General features: G+C 34.8%; 1 protein-coding gene across 1 annotated transcript; it reads left to right on the top strand.

The window, feature by feature from the left end:
- The first annotated feature begins 8,885 nt into the window (after positions 1–8,885).
- CSN2 (casein beta) lies at positions 8,886–14,099 on the top strand. Its single transcript, XM_043556549.1, has 7 exons — positions 8,886–8,936; positions 9,652–9,678; positions 9,776–9,802; positions 10,852–10,875; positions 10,972–11,016; positions 12,321–12,842; positions 14,091–14,099. The coding sequence occupies exons 1-7, from the start codon at positions 8,886–8,888 to the stop codon at positions 14,097–14,099; spliced, it is 705 nt and encodes a 234-aa protein (XP_043412484.1).
- The last annotated feature ends 932 nt before the right edge of the window (positions 14,100–15,031 follow it).

Here is a 15,031-nt window from a genome sequence, read left to right on the forward strand (position 1 = left end):
TCCAAGCCTTAAAAAGGTATAGTCATTGCTTATTTGGTGTGTTCATTAACAGAGTATTTGCATTGATGCTGTATTTTAGTCACTAACATAGATTTATTCATTCATTCACTCATGTAACAGTTATTTAAACTATTTAATTATACATATTTAAATTCATTACATAAACTATTTAAATATTCAAACGAAAATACATTATTCTAGGCTCTTGAGATAGAGCTCTCATGAAAATACATTTTCTTAAAGGGGATACAAATTTGTAAGTGTACAGGTTTACACAAACACATAATTAGAGACAGGCAGCAAAAAACCCACATGATTAAAAGAGTAAAATGTATAGTATTTACGTTGTATGCTAAGAAGAAAAATAAGTAAAGAAAATGGAGTAGGCAGTATCAGGAGGAGTGTTGTGGAACAGGGCCAAGAAAAGCCTCATGGAAAAGGTAAGTAAGGACTTAAGGTACAGAAAGAGAAGAGAGTGTGGTCCATGTGTTCATCTGGGTTAAGAATTCCAGGCTGAGAAAACAGCAGGTGGAAAGCTCTTAGGTGGCAGCTTGTTGCAGGGAGTATGGCCAGAGTCTCAAAAGATGAGTCTGCAAACAAAGTGCAGTTAAGTGAAGGTCCTCATACTCCAGTGGAAACGAGGCCCTGACTCCAGAATGAAGCTTCTTTTTATTAGGATGATTGCTAAAGACTACGTGCATAAAGTCAGCTAAGCAAGTGTGTTAATCAATCTAGTGGTTTAGCTTTTCAAGGTTGAATTTCGAGTTAATTGGTTTTTATAATACTAGGAAGGGTCACGTGTGAAGGAGGATCTGACCCTTGACAATGTTAATGGCTCTAGGAGTTCCTTATGAGCCGCAGCCATGTTCAACTGTGTAAACATGTCCTAAGGCCTTGCACATTCTCCAGCCCTTCCCTTTTGAAGTCTTTTCCTTTGATGCTTCTCTCCTCCATCTCCCACAGCAGCTTGCTTAGAGAGCTCAAGGAATAGCAAAGAGGCCAACAGGGCAAGAACAGGAAGTACATGAGGAATATAAAATGTAAGATCAAAGAAGCATCAGGGGGGCTGATGAAGTAAGATATCTTAGGAAATTTTAATGATGTTGGATTTTAATCTGGGAGTGACAGGAAATCAATGGAAGAATGTATGGTAATAAAGTGAAATACTATGAATTGCATTTAAGAGCATCACCCTGACTTCTCATTTGAAAATAGCAGAAGGGAAGAAGACTGAGACCAGTTGGAAGGTTACTCCTATAAAGCAAGTTATAATGCTGGGTTGAACCATAGTGGTAACAATGAAGGTCATGAGAGTGTCAGATTCTGGATACCATTTGAAAATAGAGCCCAAGGGATCTGCTAATGGATCAAATGTAGGTGTGAAAAAGAAAGAGAGATGAGCAAAAGATGACTAGCAATTTTTGGACCGAGGAATGGCAGAGAAGCATTTGGAATGGGAAGCTTTTAAGAGCAGAAAATTTTTTGGAAGGTCAATAACTCAGTTTTAGATATGTTGTTTAACATTTCCTATTAAGACATTCAGGGATATGGGTGATTAATCCATACTTGCATATACAAGTATGGAATTTAAGGGAGAGGTTGGGCTTGCAGCTAAATTTGGGAGCTTAATAAGCTTAATAATGGGAGCCTGGATAAGTTCAACAGAGAAGTGAGTACAGACAATAGAGAAGTCCAAGAATTGATTCCTAGAGCCTTTGTCCATCATGTGTCCTGTAAATGAGAAGGAACCATCAGTAAATCTGAAAAAAGCTTGCCAAAAGTTAGAAGAATGAGAAGAGTGTAGTGACCCAGTGTCCAAATGAAGGAAGTGTCACAAATGTCAAATGTTGTTGATAGCACATGTAAGAGGAAGCCCTAGAAATGGCCATGGGGTTTAGAAAAACAAATGTCAATTCTGACCTCGCTAAGAGTCTTTGTGGACTGGTAGATGTGAAAGTCTGATTATAAGGAAACAAAAAAGATGAAGGAGAAGAGCAACTGGAGATACCAAGTACGGAAAAATTAAAAAAAAAAAAATTATACCCTGAACCCCTGAAAAGAAGCGGGAAAGAAACGGGTAGCGTTACCAAGGAATGGGGTCAAGGGAAGGAGTGTGTTCTTTTTTAAGATGAAAAAAATGGCAGAAGGTTGGCAAGGATGTATCAAAGAGTGGAGAATGGGAATGCAATGCTATTTCCTTGAGTTAGTAGGAGGGGTTGGTCTACTGAGCAAGTGTAGTGTTTGGCTTTGCTAAGAGCAAGAATAACTACTCGAGAGTAACAGACAAACAGGGGAGCCCCGGTAGCTCAGTAGGTTAAGCATCTGACTTGAATTTCGGCTCAGGTCATGCATGATTTCATAGTTCCTGAGATCCAGCCCCAATGTCAGGCTCCAGCTGATAAGGCGGAGCCTGCTTGGGATCCTCTCTCTCCCTTTCACTCTGCCCCTCCTCTCTCTCTCAAAAATAAATAAATAAACTTAAGGAAAAAAAAAGAGTTATTCTGCCCAGAATGTAAAGTTAAGAGTGATTAGAATTAAGAATATGTTTCGTAAAAAAAAAGGATATGTTTTGTGAATCAGCACCTTGGGATTTATGCTTCCATGATGTCTGCCAGCTTAGAGAACATTGTTCTTATTTTATGATTCTTGAGTAACTTTTTAAAATACAGTTTAATAACTATATTTCAATTAAATATGTTTTTTGTTATATTCGAATAATCTCATGGGGAGAATTAAAATACTCCATCTAAATAAATAATGCTAAGATATCTATTTTTACCTAACAAATTGTCAGGGTTAATCAATTATATGTTATATTGTGCATAAACCTGGATCATTATACAAATCTGCACTATTTATTTTATTTCCTTCCCCCATCCCCCGACCATGTTTTGGAAGTTATTAAACAGTTTCTCAAATATTACTCAGGAAAAAGTTTTTTAGTACCAGCTCTATCTCTAAATAGCTGTAGTATCCTCAGCAAATAATGCAAATTCTCAGATCCTAAGTATCCTTGTTTGTAAAATATATTTAAAATATCATATGAATGATATCTAGAGTCTCTCCCAGTTCTTACTTTCTGAACATTTTTGGTCCCTTTACTGTACTCTTTATCCTCTTGTTGTAGTTGTTGTTGTTGTTGTTGATCTGCTTTCTTTCTTGAGGATGTTATTTACATGGCTTCAGCTATCGACTTTTGCACCTCACCCAGATCTCATGCTTGCATATTTCAGATTCATTGCCCAATATAGGAAAGAACTTTAGCTGAACAAATTCTGTTTATAACAAATAGTCCTAGAACATCTTGTTTTTATTATAGCTTGCTCTTCGCTCACGGTTGCTACATAAGATTTCAGTGGATGAAATTCTCATTTTACTTTAAGTAACTGGCAATTGTTAAATTATGCATTGGGAAGGCTTGGATCGCCCACATGATACTTGGCTCCTTACTTGTCCTTGTGTTCTGATGCTTACTGGCTAGTGGCATCAGGTGTTATCTTAAATCTCTGGCTTTTCAATTTTCCCTTGGGCAAGCCTCTTTCTCTAGTGTATTGTTAGTGATTTCCTTGATCACTTGCCTACTTTTCTGGTCCATCTGAGTCCATAACTATATTGACTAAAGTAATTCAAAATTGGTGAGGAAGAGTTATAAGAAAATGCTGTATTTATTGCATAATATGTACAGCATATTGCTGAGAAAATAAAAAGGAAATGTTTAGTGGGTATGGCATGCTTGCTTTTTTATTCCTTTTCTTAGAAATTACACATTTTTGCCTATGGCCTTGGCAACCAAGGACTAACACATAAGGGCACCCTGGGCAGCCAAGGCCTTTTTCACTTGGACCTATGACAGTGGGGACATTTCATTATTTCTTTCCACACCTTCATCCTGGTTCAATATGAACATAATCTTAGAATGAATATTAGCTAAATAATTCCAATACACAGTAGATGTTGACTTAAGTTTTCCAAGCAATATAAAACATATATGACAATCAGGAGTATTTCCCTCCCTCGTACATGTAGCATGATATGAATGCATGTACAGTTATGCTTATATTCTACTTGTTCACTTTAAAAAGCATCTATCTGTGCTTAAGTCCTGATTATATCTATTGTTGGCAATGATAAGAAAACAACACTGTAAAAATAAGTAGCGTTAAATACAATTAGACAATTACATTATGAACATCAACCACTAAAGAGGCAAAGAAATCTGAAGACTGCTCTTGTAAGTAGGTACACATTAAATACTTTTGCGGTGTGCCTCAGACTATTGCAGTGCAAACCCTGCTCCTCTCTGTGCTTCACTTTCCTTTCTGCCTTCTATCTTCTGTTCTTCCACAAACATTAGCTGACAAACATTGGCCTACTGCCAAAAATATGAACCCAAAACCTGAGCAGTACTATTTGAATAAATGTGTGCTGTTAGTGTTTGAACTCTGGGAGTAGTTACTCTCTAAATGTTACTCTCCACCTCATTGTCTACAGAATAAAATTCATAATCCTTGGGAGCCCAGGATATTTTGTCCTTCTTTATCTGACCTCTTCCTCTTTTTCTGTTTCATCTCCATTTATTGCCTTCCTTGGCAACACATGTACTTATGACTATACCTATGACTTCTCTGAGCATCATATTTAACTGTCAATACCTTCTGGACACCTTCAAGCTTCATGTACAAGATTTAACCCTCTAATTTCAGCTTGGTTTCTTATCTTGGTTTACAACGGAGCTAACTTTTCAATCACCAGGCATATTCTATTCATTTCCCTGATTTCTCACATTTCTCATATTTTAACAACACTTTTGTCTTCTCATTGCCTAAGATACCCAGTACCATCTTTCTAGTTGACATCGTCGTACTGTCTGTCTTATACTACTGTAATAACATGTTACTGTAATAACCTCCTTTACTGGTTACTGGAGATATTGTCATAAAGTTATAAAATTCAAGAAATTTTACAATTCTTCCTTGTTTCAAATATCTAGTGTCTTCCCTCATTTCTAGTGAATTGTGTCACACTGCATGATTGAAATTCAAAGACATTGTGATCTGACTCCATCAAACCCCTTCAATGGTAACTTATATTCTATACCTTCTGTGTAACCTGAAGTACAGAACTTACCAAAATTGGTATTTTTCTCTTCAAACTCCTGTCTTTCCTTCAGCCAAAATACTTTATTCCCATTTTTTTAAATTTTTTTAAACGTTTATTTATTTTTGAGACAGAGAGAGACAGAGCATGAACAGGGGAGGAGCAGAGAGAGAGGGAGACACAGAATCGGAAGCAGGCTCCAGGCTCTGAGCTGTCAGCACAGAGCCCGATGCGGGGCTCGAACTCACGGACCGTGAGATCATGACCTGAGCCAAAGTCGGACGCTTAACCGACCAAGCCACCCAGGCGCCCCTATTCCTAGTTAATCTCTCTTAAAATTCTACTTATTCTTTTAAGGTCTAACTAAAATAGCAGCTCTTTAGTAACCAGATTCTCCTGTCCACACTCAGCTCCGGTGTCCCATTTCTCCAATTCAGGCATAAATAAATTCTACACATTTAACCACATATGCTACATTCATAGCTAAATTTTATTTATTTATTCAAATTTTTATATTTATTTGTTTTTGAGAGAGAGAGAGAGCACAAGCAGGGGAGGGGAAAAGAGAGAGGGAGACACAGAATCTGAAGCAGGCTCCAGGCTCTGAACCATCAGCACAGAGCCCTATGCTGGTCTCGAACCCACAAACCGCAAGATCATAATTGAGCCAAAGTCCGACTTTTAACAGACTGAGCCACCCAGGAAGCCCGATAGCTAAATTTTATAACAGAATTTACAAAGGGAGTTAAAACATGGGCACTGCATATGATCAAATAGAAATAAATGTAGCCAGACAGATCTAGTAGTTTTAAATTATACCTTTGCCATTAACAAGCAATATTATTTTGAGAAAGTTACTCAATCTTTTGTTGTCTCCATTTCTTTAATCAAAATGTGAAGAGGAGAACTACTCCATGAAGCTTTTGTAGAGATTATACAAGATAATGTCTGCAAAATGCACAGTGCCTGGACTAGAGGTGATACTACGTATAAAAATAAAGGCTATTATTATGCCTGAAATAGAAAAAGGTAATCAGTATTTATCAGGTAAATAAGTCTCCATGACATTTTGTAATATTTTTGTTAACAGATTTGCCAAGGATTTTAACTATACCAGCTGTTCAGATAGATTCTTTTTCTGAGATGTTTCATTACAGAGGAAATTTTATTCCTCTTGTGTATGGAATATTGGTTTCAAGTGAATGATTTGTTTTTCCCAAATCAAGTAGTCCTGGAGTTTGCCTTACATGACCAAGCTATCATCATGGACTTGTATCTTGTCAGTTTCTCCACTGCAGCATAAAACACTAATAACTGTTCAGGTTAGCATGAAATTATGGCCTTTGTGAAGACCCTGAATATCTCTGATGTTCATATAGAATTCCCCTACAATTGAGATCATGAGGACCTACCAAGGGCTAAGTAGATTTAATTGCAACCACAATGACTTGTGAATTGGGCCAGAGACTCACTGTCTTCCAGTTATTGTTTCAGTTATTAGACAATTACATTTCCTGGACAGATTTCCTTTATTGAATTGTGAATTGCTCCCTTGTTAAGATGATCCCCAGAATTTCTGGGTATAGATAATAGGCAGAAATCATTTTCCAATCATGTGGACTACTTGGAATTGAAGCTCACTATTGATTTTATCTCAAACCACAAAATTAGCATACCACTAAATACAGTATATAAGCCACCACAGAAGCAGACAGACCATCATCCACTGAGCTTCCCCTTCACTTCCTGTCCTCCACCTTGGAAAAAGGTAAGAATTTCAGATATAAATTTGATATATCCTCTTTTCACCTTTATTTCAAAGTAGGCTGAGATATATGAAGAAAATAATTGCTTAAAATTTAGTCTTTCAAATAAGCATATTTAAAGTAGTACTGGCACTATTTACAACACTTAGGTTAAAAAAATAGAAATGTCTATAACGATTTGGTAAAAATTATGACTGCATAAGCTCTATGAGTCTAAAAAAATGTAGTAATGACGATTACTATTTTTTTGGGCCAAAGCCAGTTCACAGGCTACATTAAAAAAATCTATTTCTTGAATTAATAAATCTTCTAACCACAACAATAAAAGAAAATATATTTAAATTATTTTAGGGGGATCTGAATAATTAATGGGTAACCTTTATCCAACAGCAATTTTAGAGGTGGCATATTGAGTCAAGAAACTTCAGGAGTTGTTTCGGGATGTGCACTACTTGAGATGTTTATAAATCTTTTTTAGAAGTGGGTGTTCCTCAAACTTATGTAGAGTAGTCAACTTGCCCGTTGATCATTTAGTCTATAATAGTTCAAAATATTATTAAAATAGGCATATGAAATACAGAATTAAGTAAAGAAAGAAAATGTTTTATTTTGTAAGAAAATTCTAAATGGGACAGAGATGACTTGGAAACAAAAACAAAGAGAAGATTTGAATAAGATTGGTCAAAATGAAGTTCTGGCTAAAAAACTGGTATATAAAATGTTAATTATAAAATACAGAAAATGAAATGAGATCCTTCCTATACATAATGATCTCTAATGGAGTACCATATTCTTTTTTTTGAGTCCTGAAAATTAAAAAAAAATTATTTGGAAACTTATGGTGCTCTTAGCAAAGTAAAATTATGAAGAGTTATATAGTACCCATGAGCAATATCTAGAAAAAAATATTTTTCCTGAATAAAGAGAATAATTTTCAGCCTTCAAATGTTGGAAAGGATATTTTGCAGATAAATTAGGGAATTTTTTCGTGAAATGTTTTTAGTTCAGAAGTTTAGTTTAAATAACTGAGATTGAAGACTGTATGTCAAGCTATCTTAGTAGCACAAACATTGTTTTGTACAAGAAATTATAGAAATGCAACAAAATCAGGCATTTAGTACATTTTGGTTAAAAGTGTTAACATATATGTTGTACTATAAGAAGAGGTAGCCTGGAGTGGGGATTGGGCAAGAGGACCTGATACTTTGGTAAATCATCAAGAAATCAGGGAGAAAAAAAAGCATAGTGTATTGTCTCTAAAGTTGTGCGTCACAAAGGAGAGGAGGCATTATTGGATATGTAGGGATGAAGACTGAATAGTGGGTATAAATCGAGAAGAAACAAACCAATCAGTGGGGCATCTGGATGAGTGGAGGAAATAAAGGAAATGCTCAAATGAAATCTCAGTCTTATTGGAAATGAGATATGATTAAAACAAATATTCATGGAAATGTTTTGGTTCACTAAAAAAAAGTAAAAACTAAAATATGATCTTTGCATATATTTTCTTTGATCAGTTTCCTCCCAATGGAACTGAGGATCTATCTAGGTTGAGATCTTAATATTTTGATCACTGATACAATCCCAGCACCTAGACAGTATCTGACAATAAAAGGTGTTAAATAAATATCATTGAACAAATGAATCAATTAATAAATGTTTCTGTAATTACTTATAACTTTTTTCTAGTACTTATAACTTTTTTCTGTCTTTCAAAAAAACCACAAGAAACCCATAGTACTGTGAATGAGATGAAAATGAGTGAGAAAGGGTGGAGGTGATAGCTGAGAAAATCTGAACAGTTAGCCATGAAGTATAAAAATAATATGTAAGAGTAAGGAGCCATGGGAGATTTTGACCTTGATAAAGTTTTTATTAGTATTTTCCCCTAAAATGCAGAGATTTTTATTACATATTATTTTTAGTTTCATTAACAGGAAAGTAACCCTAGCTAAATAAGAAAATAGATTGACCAATCTATTACCATTCCTTCATTTTCCCCATTGACAGGACTTGATAGCCATGAAGGTCCTCATCCTCGCCTGCCTGGTGGCTCTTGCTCTTGCAAGAGAGGTAAGAAAGTGTCTAAATAATTAATATTGCAATGGACTATCTGCCTATGTGTAGAGAATAACATCAACAACATTTTTAAAATATGAATAAAGCAGAATTCCAACAGATTTGTTTTGACATTCACCCAGTATTTCAGCAGTGTGCAGTAGGGGCACAAATCTGGGCCAAATGCTTTCTTTATCACTGTGCCACCGCTTCCTTAGGGAAAAGCAAGTGGACTTATTAGAAAAGAGACAAAATGAAAAGAACCAGATATAAAAATGACAATAATAATATTGCACAAATATGATGGCGTGCATGTACAACCTAGATAAATATATCTTATTCCAGTGATAAAATACGTGTAGCTCTTATCTTAGGGCACTGGGTCCACTTCTACCTGTATCTATCCAAAGACAATGATAGGATGGACTATCAGGCAATAATCATAATCGTAAATGTATTTGTAATCATAATAAAGTGTTTAAAACAAATGAAAATAACTTTTTTCTGTTGCCCATCAAAAACTGTTGATTCATGTAAAATAAAAATATGTTAACAAAGTTACTAAACATAAAATACAAAAACAATGGCCTTCTAAGTCTCTCAATATAGCATTTTTTATTTCTCAAATTTGTGAAATAGCTGCATAAAGAAGATAAAAATTAGATAGGAAAAATGTTTAGCGATGAGTTACATATGGAAACCAAAGTAGTGTTTTATTTTTCCTTTACAGAAGGAAGAACTCACTGTATCCACTGAGGTAAGATATTTTTATTCAGAAAAAAAATTTCCAACCATAAATTATTAACATTCTGCAATAGTTATCGATTGTTTTATTTTTTGTTTTTCCTTTACAGACTGTGGAAAGTCTTTCAAGCAGTGAGGTAAGACAATGTTTTCAGAGGCAATTTCCCAGTCTTGGAACAGTAAAATGCTGTGTTATCTTTCTATTTGGTACATTAGGACAGTTAGGTTAATAATGCAGCTATGTTCTGACATAAGTTTTGAAGTAAATTTCCATTGTAAATGTTTATGGACAGAATAAATATCTGGAAAATTCAGTATCCTACTAGCACTTTCTAAGTTGGCTGACTACTTGAAATTATGTCATTGTGACCCCCTCTTTTTTTTTCAATGAACTGTGCACTTTTTTTTTCTGTCTTGAGCTCTTTTTACACTGGCCTGATTCACTGTTCTGATATTTATTGAGTGCCTTATTCACTGTTCTGATATTTATTGATATTTATTGACTAGGAGCTGCGGTCCAAATTGAAAACAGGGATGTCCATAAAAAAGAGCTTGCAACATAGTGTGTGAGCAGACATGCAAATGGACATATTTTGTAATGCAATAGTCACTATATTAAGCAAAAGGCAGTGAGAGGTAGTGTAGTCCTAAATCTGTGTGGAGAGTCAGGTAGGTATTTACCGTGATATGTCATTACCTATTAGTTAAATAGTATACGTGGTCTCTCTACAAGGTTAACGGACCCTTAAGGGGGGATATTTATTTCTTATGATTAATTTGAAGTGTAAACATAGTAAGTAAACTAAGAATGATTAAAACAATTAAAAGATAAAATTCATGTTATCAATGAATATGATTCTTTTAGACTCAGATAGAGTGACAGAGATCATTTGTTGTCCTAGGAAGGGAGTGTGGTGATAGAGAGAAATTAGCATCTATTAAATACCTCTTTTTGCACTATGTTCACTAATTTTCTTTTCTTATTTAACTGCATTCATCCGTCTTTTATACAACAAGCTTATGCAGAACAGCAAAACATACAAGTTTCAGCAATTATCCTGAGTTTTTACTATTATCAAACAAGGTGTACATGTTAACCTATTACATGTTGTCATTTTCTGATTTGTATTGACAAATAAGAAGCATTCATGAAACTAAACCTAATTTTATTTTTATCTTTATGAAGGAATCTATTACACACATCAACAAGGTAACACCTTCGTATTTAAGTGTACTTATTTTCAAAATTTCCTACATTTAATTTTTATAGGTGGTAACATTTCTTTACATGTGATTTGGTTTCTAGCAGAAACTTGAGAATCTTAAACGTGAGGAGCAGCAGCAGAGACAGGTAATTTATTTGTGATAAGTATATTTCTAAAGTTATTATGGAATCTAATACACACAAAATATGTATGTGTTCACTCTAAAGACTGATAATAAAATAAATGCCAATGAGGAAATTAAATTCCGACAGTCAATATATTTTTAAGACATAAATGCATTTTTTCAAACTCAGAGTTAATATGCAGAGTATAGAATCAAAACCTAAGGGTAATTATTGGTTTACTCATATTTCCAAGTGGGGAACTAGGTTCCCCTTGGTCTCAAGATGGATATTCGGATGAAAGAGAACAAGAAGGCAATATGACACATTTATTAGTTGTATACCCTTGGCCTCAAGTTTCTCTGTACTTAATTTTCTTATTTGTAAACCAAGAACATTCATAACCCCACAGTTTTGATGAGCTGACACACAGTGAATATTCAGTGATTTTATATAATATTTTGTATGTTTTATATTAACATTTATGAATGGTGAAGTTCTTCAAAGAATTTCCATTACACAGATGAAAGGAGTGAGGTACAGAACAATTGAGTACACAATTATCTGACAATATCACACAGTTATTAAGTAGTAGAGCTTGCTTAAAATTAAAGATTTTCTTAGACAACATAAAATTCTTCATTTAATTGAATTACATATGGTAACATATTTGGTAACATATTTATCTAATAATAATACTTCATCTTCTCTATTTTATTAGTGAAGTTGTATTGTTTGGAACTTACACCAAATATTTTTAAATCAGAATGAATTCACAAATTGATGCCTCTTGAAAGTCTCAAAATAACTACCTTCTACCAAGGGAAGTAGTGCTAGAAGGTGACTAGTGTAAGAAACTCCTTGAATTAAGCGATAAATTAAGATTTCATTTCCATTAAAACAACAACAGCAAATAAACGTTGGAGTTATCCCTCTAAGTCTTTTTAAATAGATCTTTCATATGTGAAAACAATTTGCTGTATTATGAACACATTATGTTGAAAAGTCCATACTTATGAAGACCAAAGTGGATAGCTATCTAGGCAATTCAGAAAAAGGTGAAACAGGTCTTGAAATCTCCAAAACTTGATTTCAGTTTGATCTGTGGATTCACCTATGAAAGGGAGTAAATGAGAAATACCTCAATGAGTGTTTTACTCAGTAGTCTTCACCTGACTGAAAATAATTTCTTAACCAAGATCAGTAAAAGATTTTCTTTCTCTTTTCACTCAGTTATGAGTGTTCAAAAGACAAGAGGTTAATTCATCATAAATGACAGTTATAGCTGAATCATGGACTCAAACAAAGATTCTTTTCCTTCTTTCCAGGAGGAACGCCAGAATAAAATCCACTCCGTTTTCCAGCCACAGCCTCTAGTCTATCCTTATGCTGAGCCCATTCCTTACCCTGTTCTTCCACAGAACATCCTTCCCCTTGCTCAGCCTGCTATGGTGCTGCCTTTCCTTCAGCCTGAAATAATGGAAATCCCCAAAGTTAAGGAGACCATCTTTCCCAGGCACAAAGTGATGCCCATTCTGAAATCTCCAGTAGTGCCCTCTTTGGACAGCCAAATCGTGAATCTCCCTGATCTTGAAAGTCTGCACTTGCCTCTGCCTCTGCCTCTGTCTCTACTCCAGCCCCTGATGCACCAGATCCCCCAGCCTCTTCCTCAGACTACCATGCTAACTCCTCAGCCACTGCTGTCCATCCCACAGCCCAAAGTCATGCCTTTTCCCCAGCAAATTGTGCCCTACCTCCAGAGAGACATGCCCGTGCAAACCCTACTGCTGTACCAGGATGCCACCCGTGAGGCCCAACCTGTGACTGCCCCAGCTTACAATCCCGTTATTGTAAGTCCAAACTTAATAATTCTGCTGTCTCACTTATGACCTGAATATAGTGATAGAGGAAATGAGAGCTCTACAATGAAAGAATAAATGAATAATGAATAGATCTAATTTTTTTTTTTTTCAACGTTTATTTATTTTTGGGACAGAGAGAGACAGAGCATGAATGGGGAAGGGGCAGAGAGAGAGGGAGACACAGAATCGGAAACAGGCTCCAGGCTCCGAGCCATCAGCCCAGAGCCCGACGCGGGGCTCGAACTCACGGGACGCGAGATCGTGACCTGGCTGAAGTCGGACGCTTAACCGACTGCGCCACCCAGGCGCCCCAGAATAGATCTAAACTGCACATTGTTTAGATCAATGATTCTCAACCCTAGCAACACAATAGTACTATCTGTAGGACTGTTTCTTTCCAAAATCCCAATGTCTAGGCCTACCCACATAGATTCTGATATAATTGTTCTGATCTTCGATGTAGAAGATACCATCGGGAACAAATTATTTTGGAGATTCTGATTTAATCGATCTGTTGAGAATTTAGGTAGAGGATTAAGGTTTATTAAAACTGGAATTAAATCTGATAATCTGATTGGGCTTGGAATAAAAAAGGTTTATTATTTTCTACAATTTTGAAGTTTTCCTTGTGCACATCTATTCTGCAGGTGCAGAATTTTTTCACATCTTGTTTTGATATATGTACATATGAGGGTAAATAATTGAGATGCTTATTTTATCACTCCGAATTCTTAGGAAAAGCATCTGTTTCTTTGCATAAATGTGAATTTTTTATTTAATTATTTTGCTTTCTTTAATTTTTTTTTTTAATTTTTAAGGTCTAAGAGAATTTCAAAGTTAATGTCCCCTCCTTACTTTTGGTAAGTTTTGGGAGTTTGCAGATTAGACTGATTATTTTCATTAATATCTTTTTATATTTCATTCTGCTGTCTAAGTCCAAGATAGTGACAAACTTTATCAATATGCCTACTTATTTATTAATGATAAAAGCATCATGGATGTCTCAACGGTTGATCATTATCTACTGACCTGATATTTTGTATCTTTTTTATTTCAAAGAATTTAAAAGTTTCATTATGTGCTATAGACAGTTTTGACTGGTTTGTGTTCAAGTGCCTATATTCTGATGTTTGATTATCAGCATTTTTATAAAAACTGAAAATAATTTCTTCTACTTTTATGTGAATATATTTGAGATTTTTTTGAAGATCTCTTTCATTCTCATTTCTAACTTAGGCGTTGTAACTTCAATTGTTTTTATCTCACTTAAAATTTACATATCATCCTTTAATTCATGAATCAAAATAAAATGAATTTTTCCAGGTGTGAGGTTTAAAAAAGGGAGAGAATATAGCTCTGGGATTCTTAAAATATGAATATTTCTGCAATCATGGTAGACTAGTCTAGTCTAGTCTAAGTATCAGTGGGCTGATATTTAATCATATCGGAATTTTTATATGCCTCCTCGGTAGACCTCAATATTTTGCACTTGTAACAAAATTTCTCTTACAAATTAATCACACCAAAATTACAAATGAGGAGGGATGAATAGTTATGTCATATAACATAACTAGTTCTATATTTGCTTTATATTCTACAGAATTGACTGCAACTGGAAATGTGACATCCTTTCAATCTTTACATCGTTACCAAAAGTGAATAATTTTGAATCTACATGGAAAAAATGAAAATTTATTCTTTTATTTATTTATGTATTGTATGTTATTCATCTTAATTTGAATTTGCTCATAAACTCTACATTTTCCAAATTTTAATTCACTAATACCATAGAAGTTTAATTTTGAGTTGGAAATACCATAAGTATGTGAAAAATATGTGTAAAAATAGTTTCTGGAATTGTGCTTGTTATTTGAGACTCTATTTCCTAACCAGTCATTTCAATAAATTAATCCTTTAGGCATATTTAAGTTTTCCTGTCTTTATTATAATTTTTTAAGCCTTAATTACCCTTAAGATTGTTATTAATTTAAGATTTTGGTGTTAAGAGGCAAGTGGGTGGCTCAGTTGGTTAAGTGTCAGACTTGATTTCAGCTCAGGTCATGATCTCATGGTTTGTGAAATTGAGCCCCCTGTCAGGCTCTGCCTTGACAGTGGAGTCGATTTGGGATTCTTTCTCTCTCTCTCTCTCTGCTCCTTTCCTGCTCATGAGCGCACAT

This window comes from Prionailurus bengalensis, chromosome B1 (genome assembly GCF_016509475.1).
Source record: "Prionailurus bengalensis isolate Pbe53 chromosome B1, Fcat_Pben_1.1_paternal_pri, whole genome shotgun sequence".
Classification (NCBI taxonomy): Eukaryota; Metazoa; Chordata; class Mammalia; order Carnivora; family Felidae; genus Prionailurus; species Prionailurus bengalensis.

Excerpts from the sequence above, each read along its gene's own strand:
- CSN2 (XM_043556549.1), top strand. The coding sequence starts at position 8,886 with ATGAAGGTCCTCATCCTCGCCTGCCTGGTGGCTCTTGCTCTTGCAAGA. Across the intron at positions 9,679-9,775 it reads AACTCACTGTATCCACTGAG|ACTGTGGAAAGTCTTTCAAG; the intron begins GTAAGATATTTT and ends TTTCCTTTACAG. Across the intron at positions 9,803-10,851 it reads AAAGTCTTTCAAGCAGTGAG|GAATCTATTACACACATCAA; the intron begins GTAAGACAATGT and ends ATCTTTATGAAG.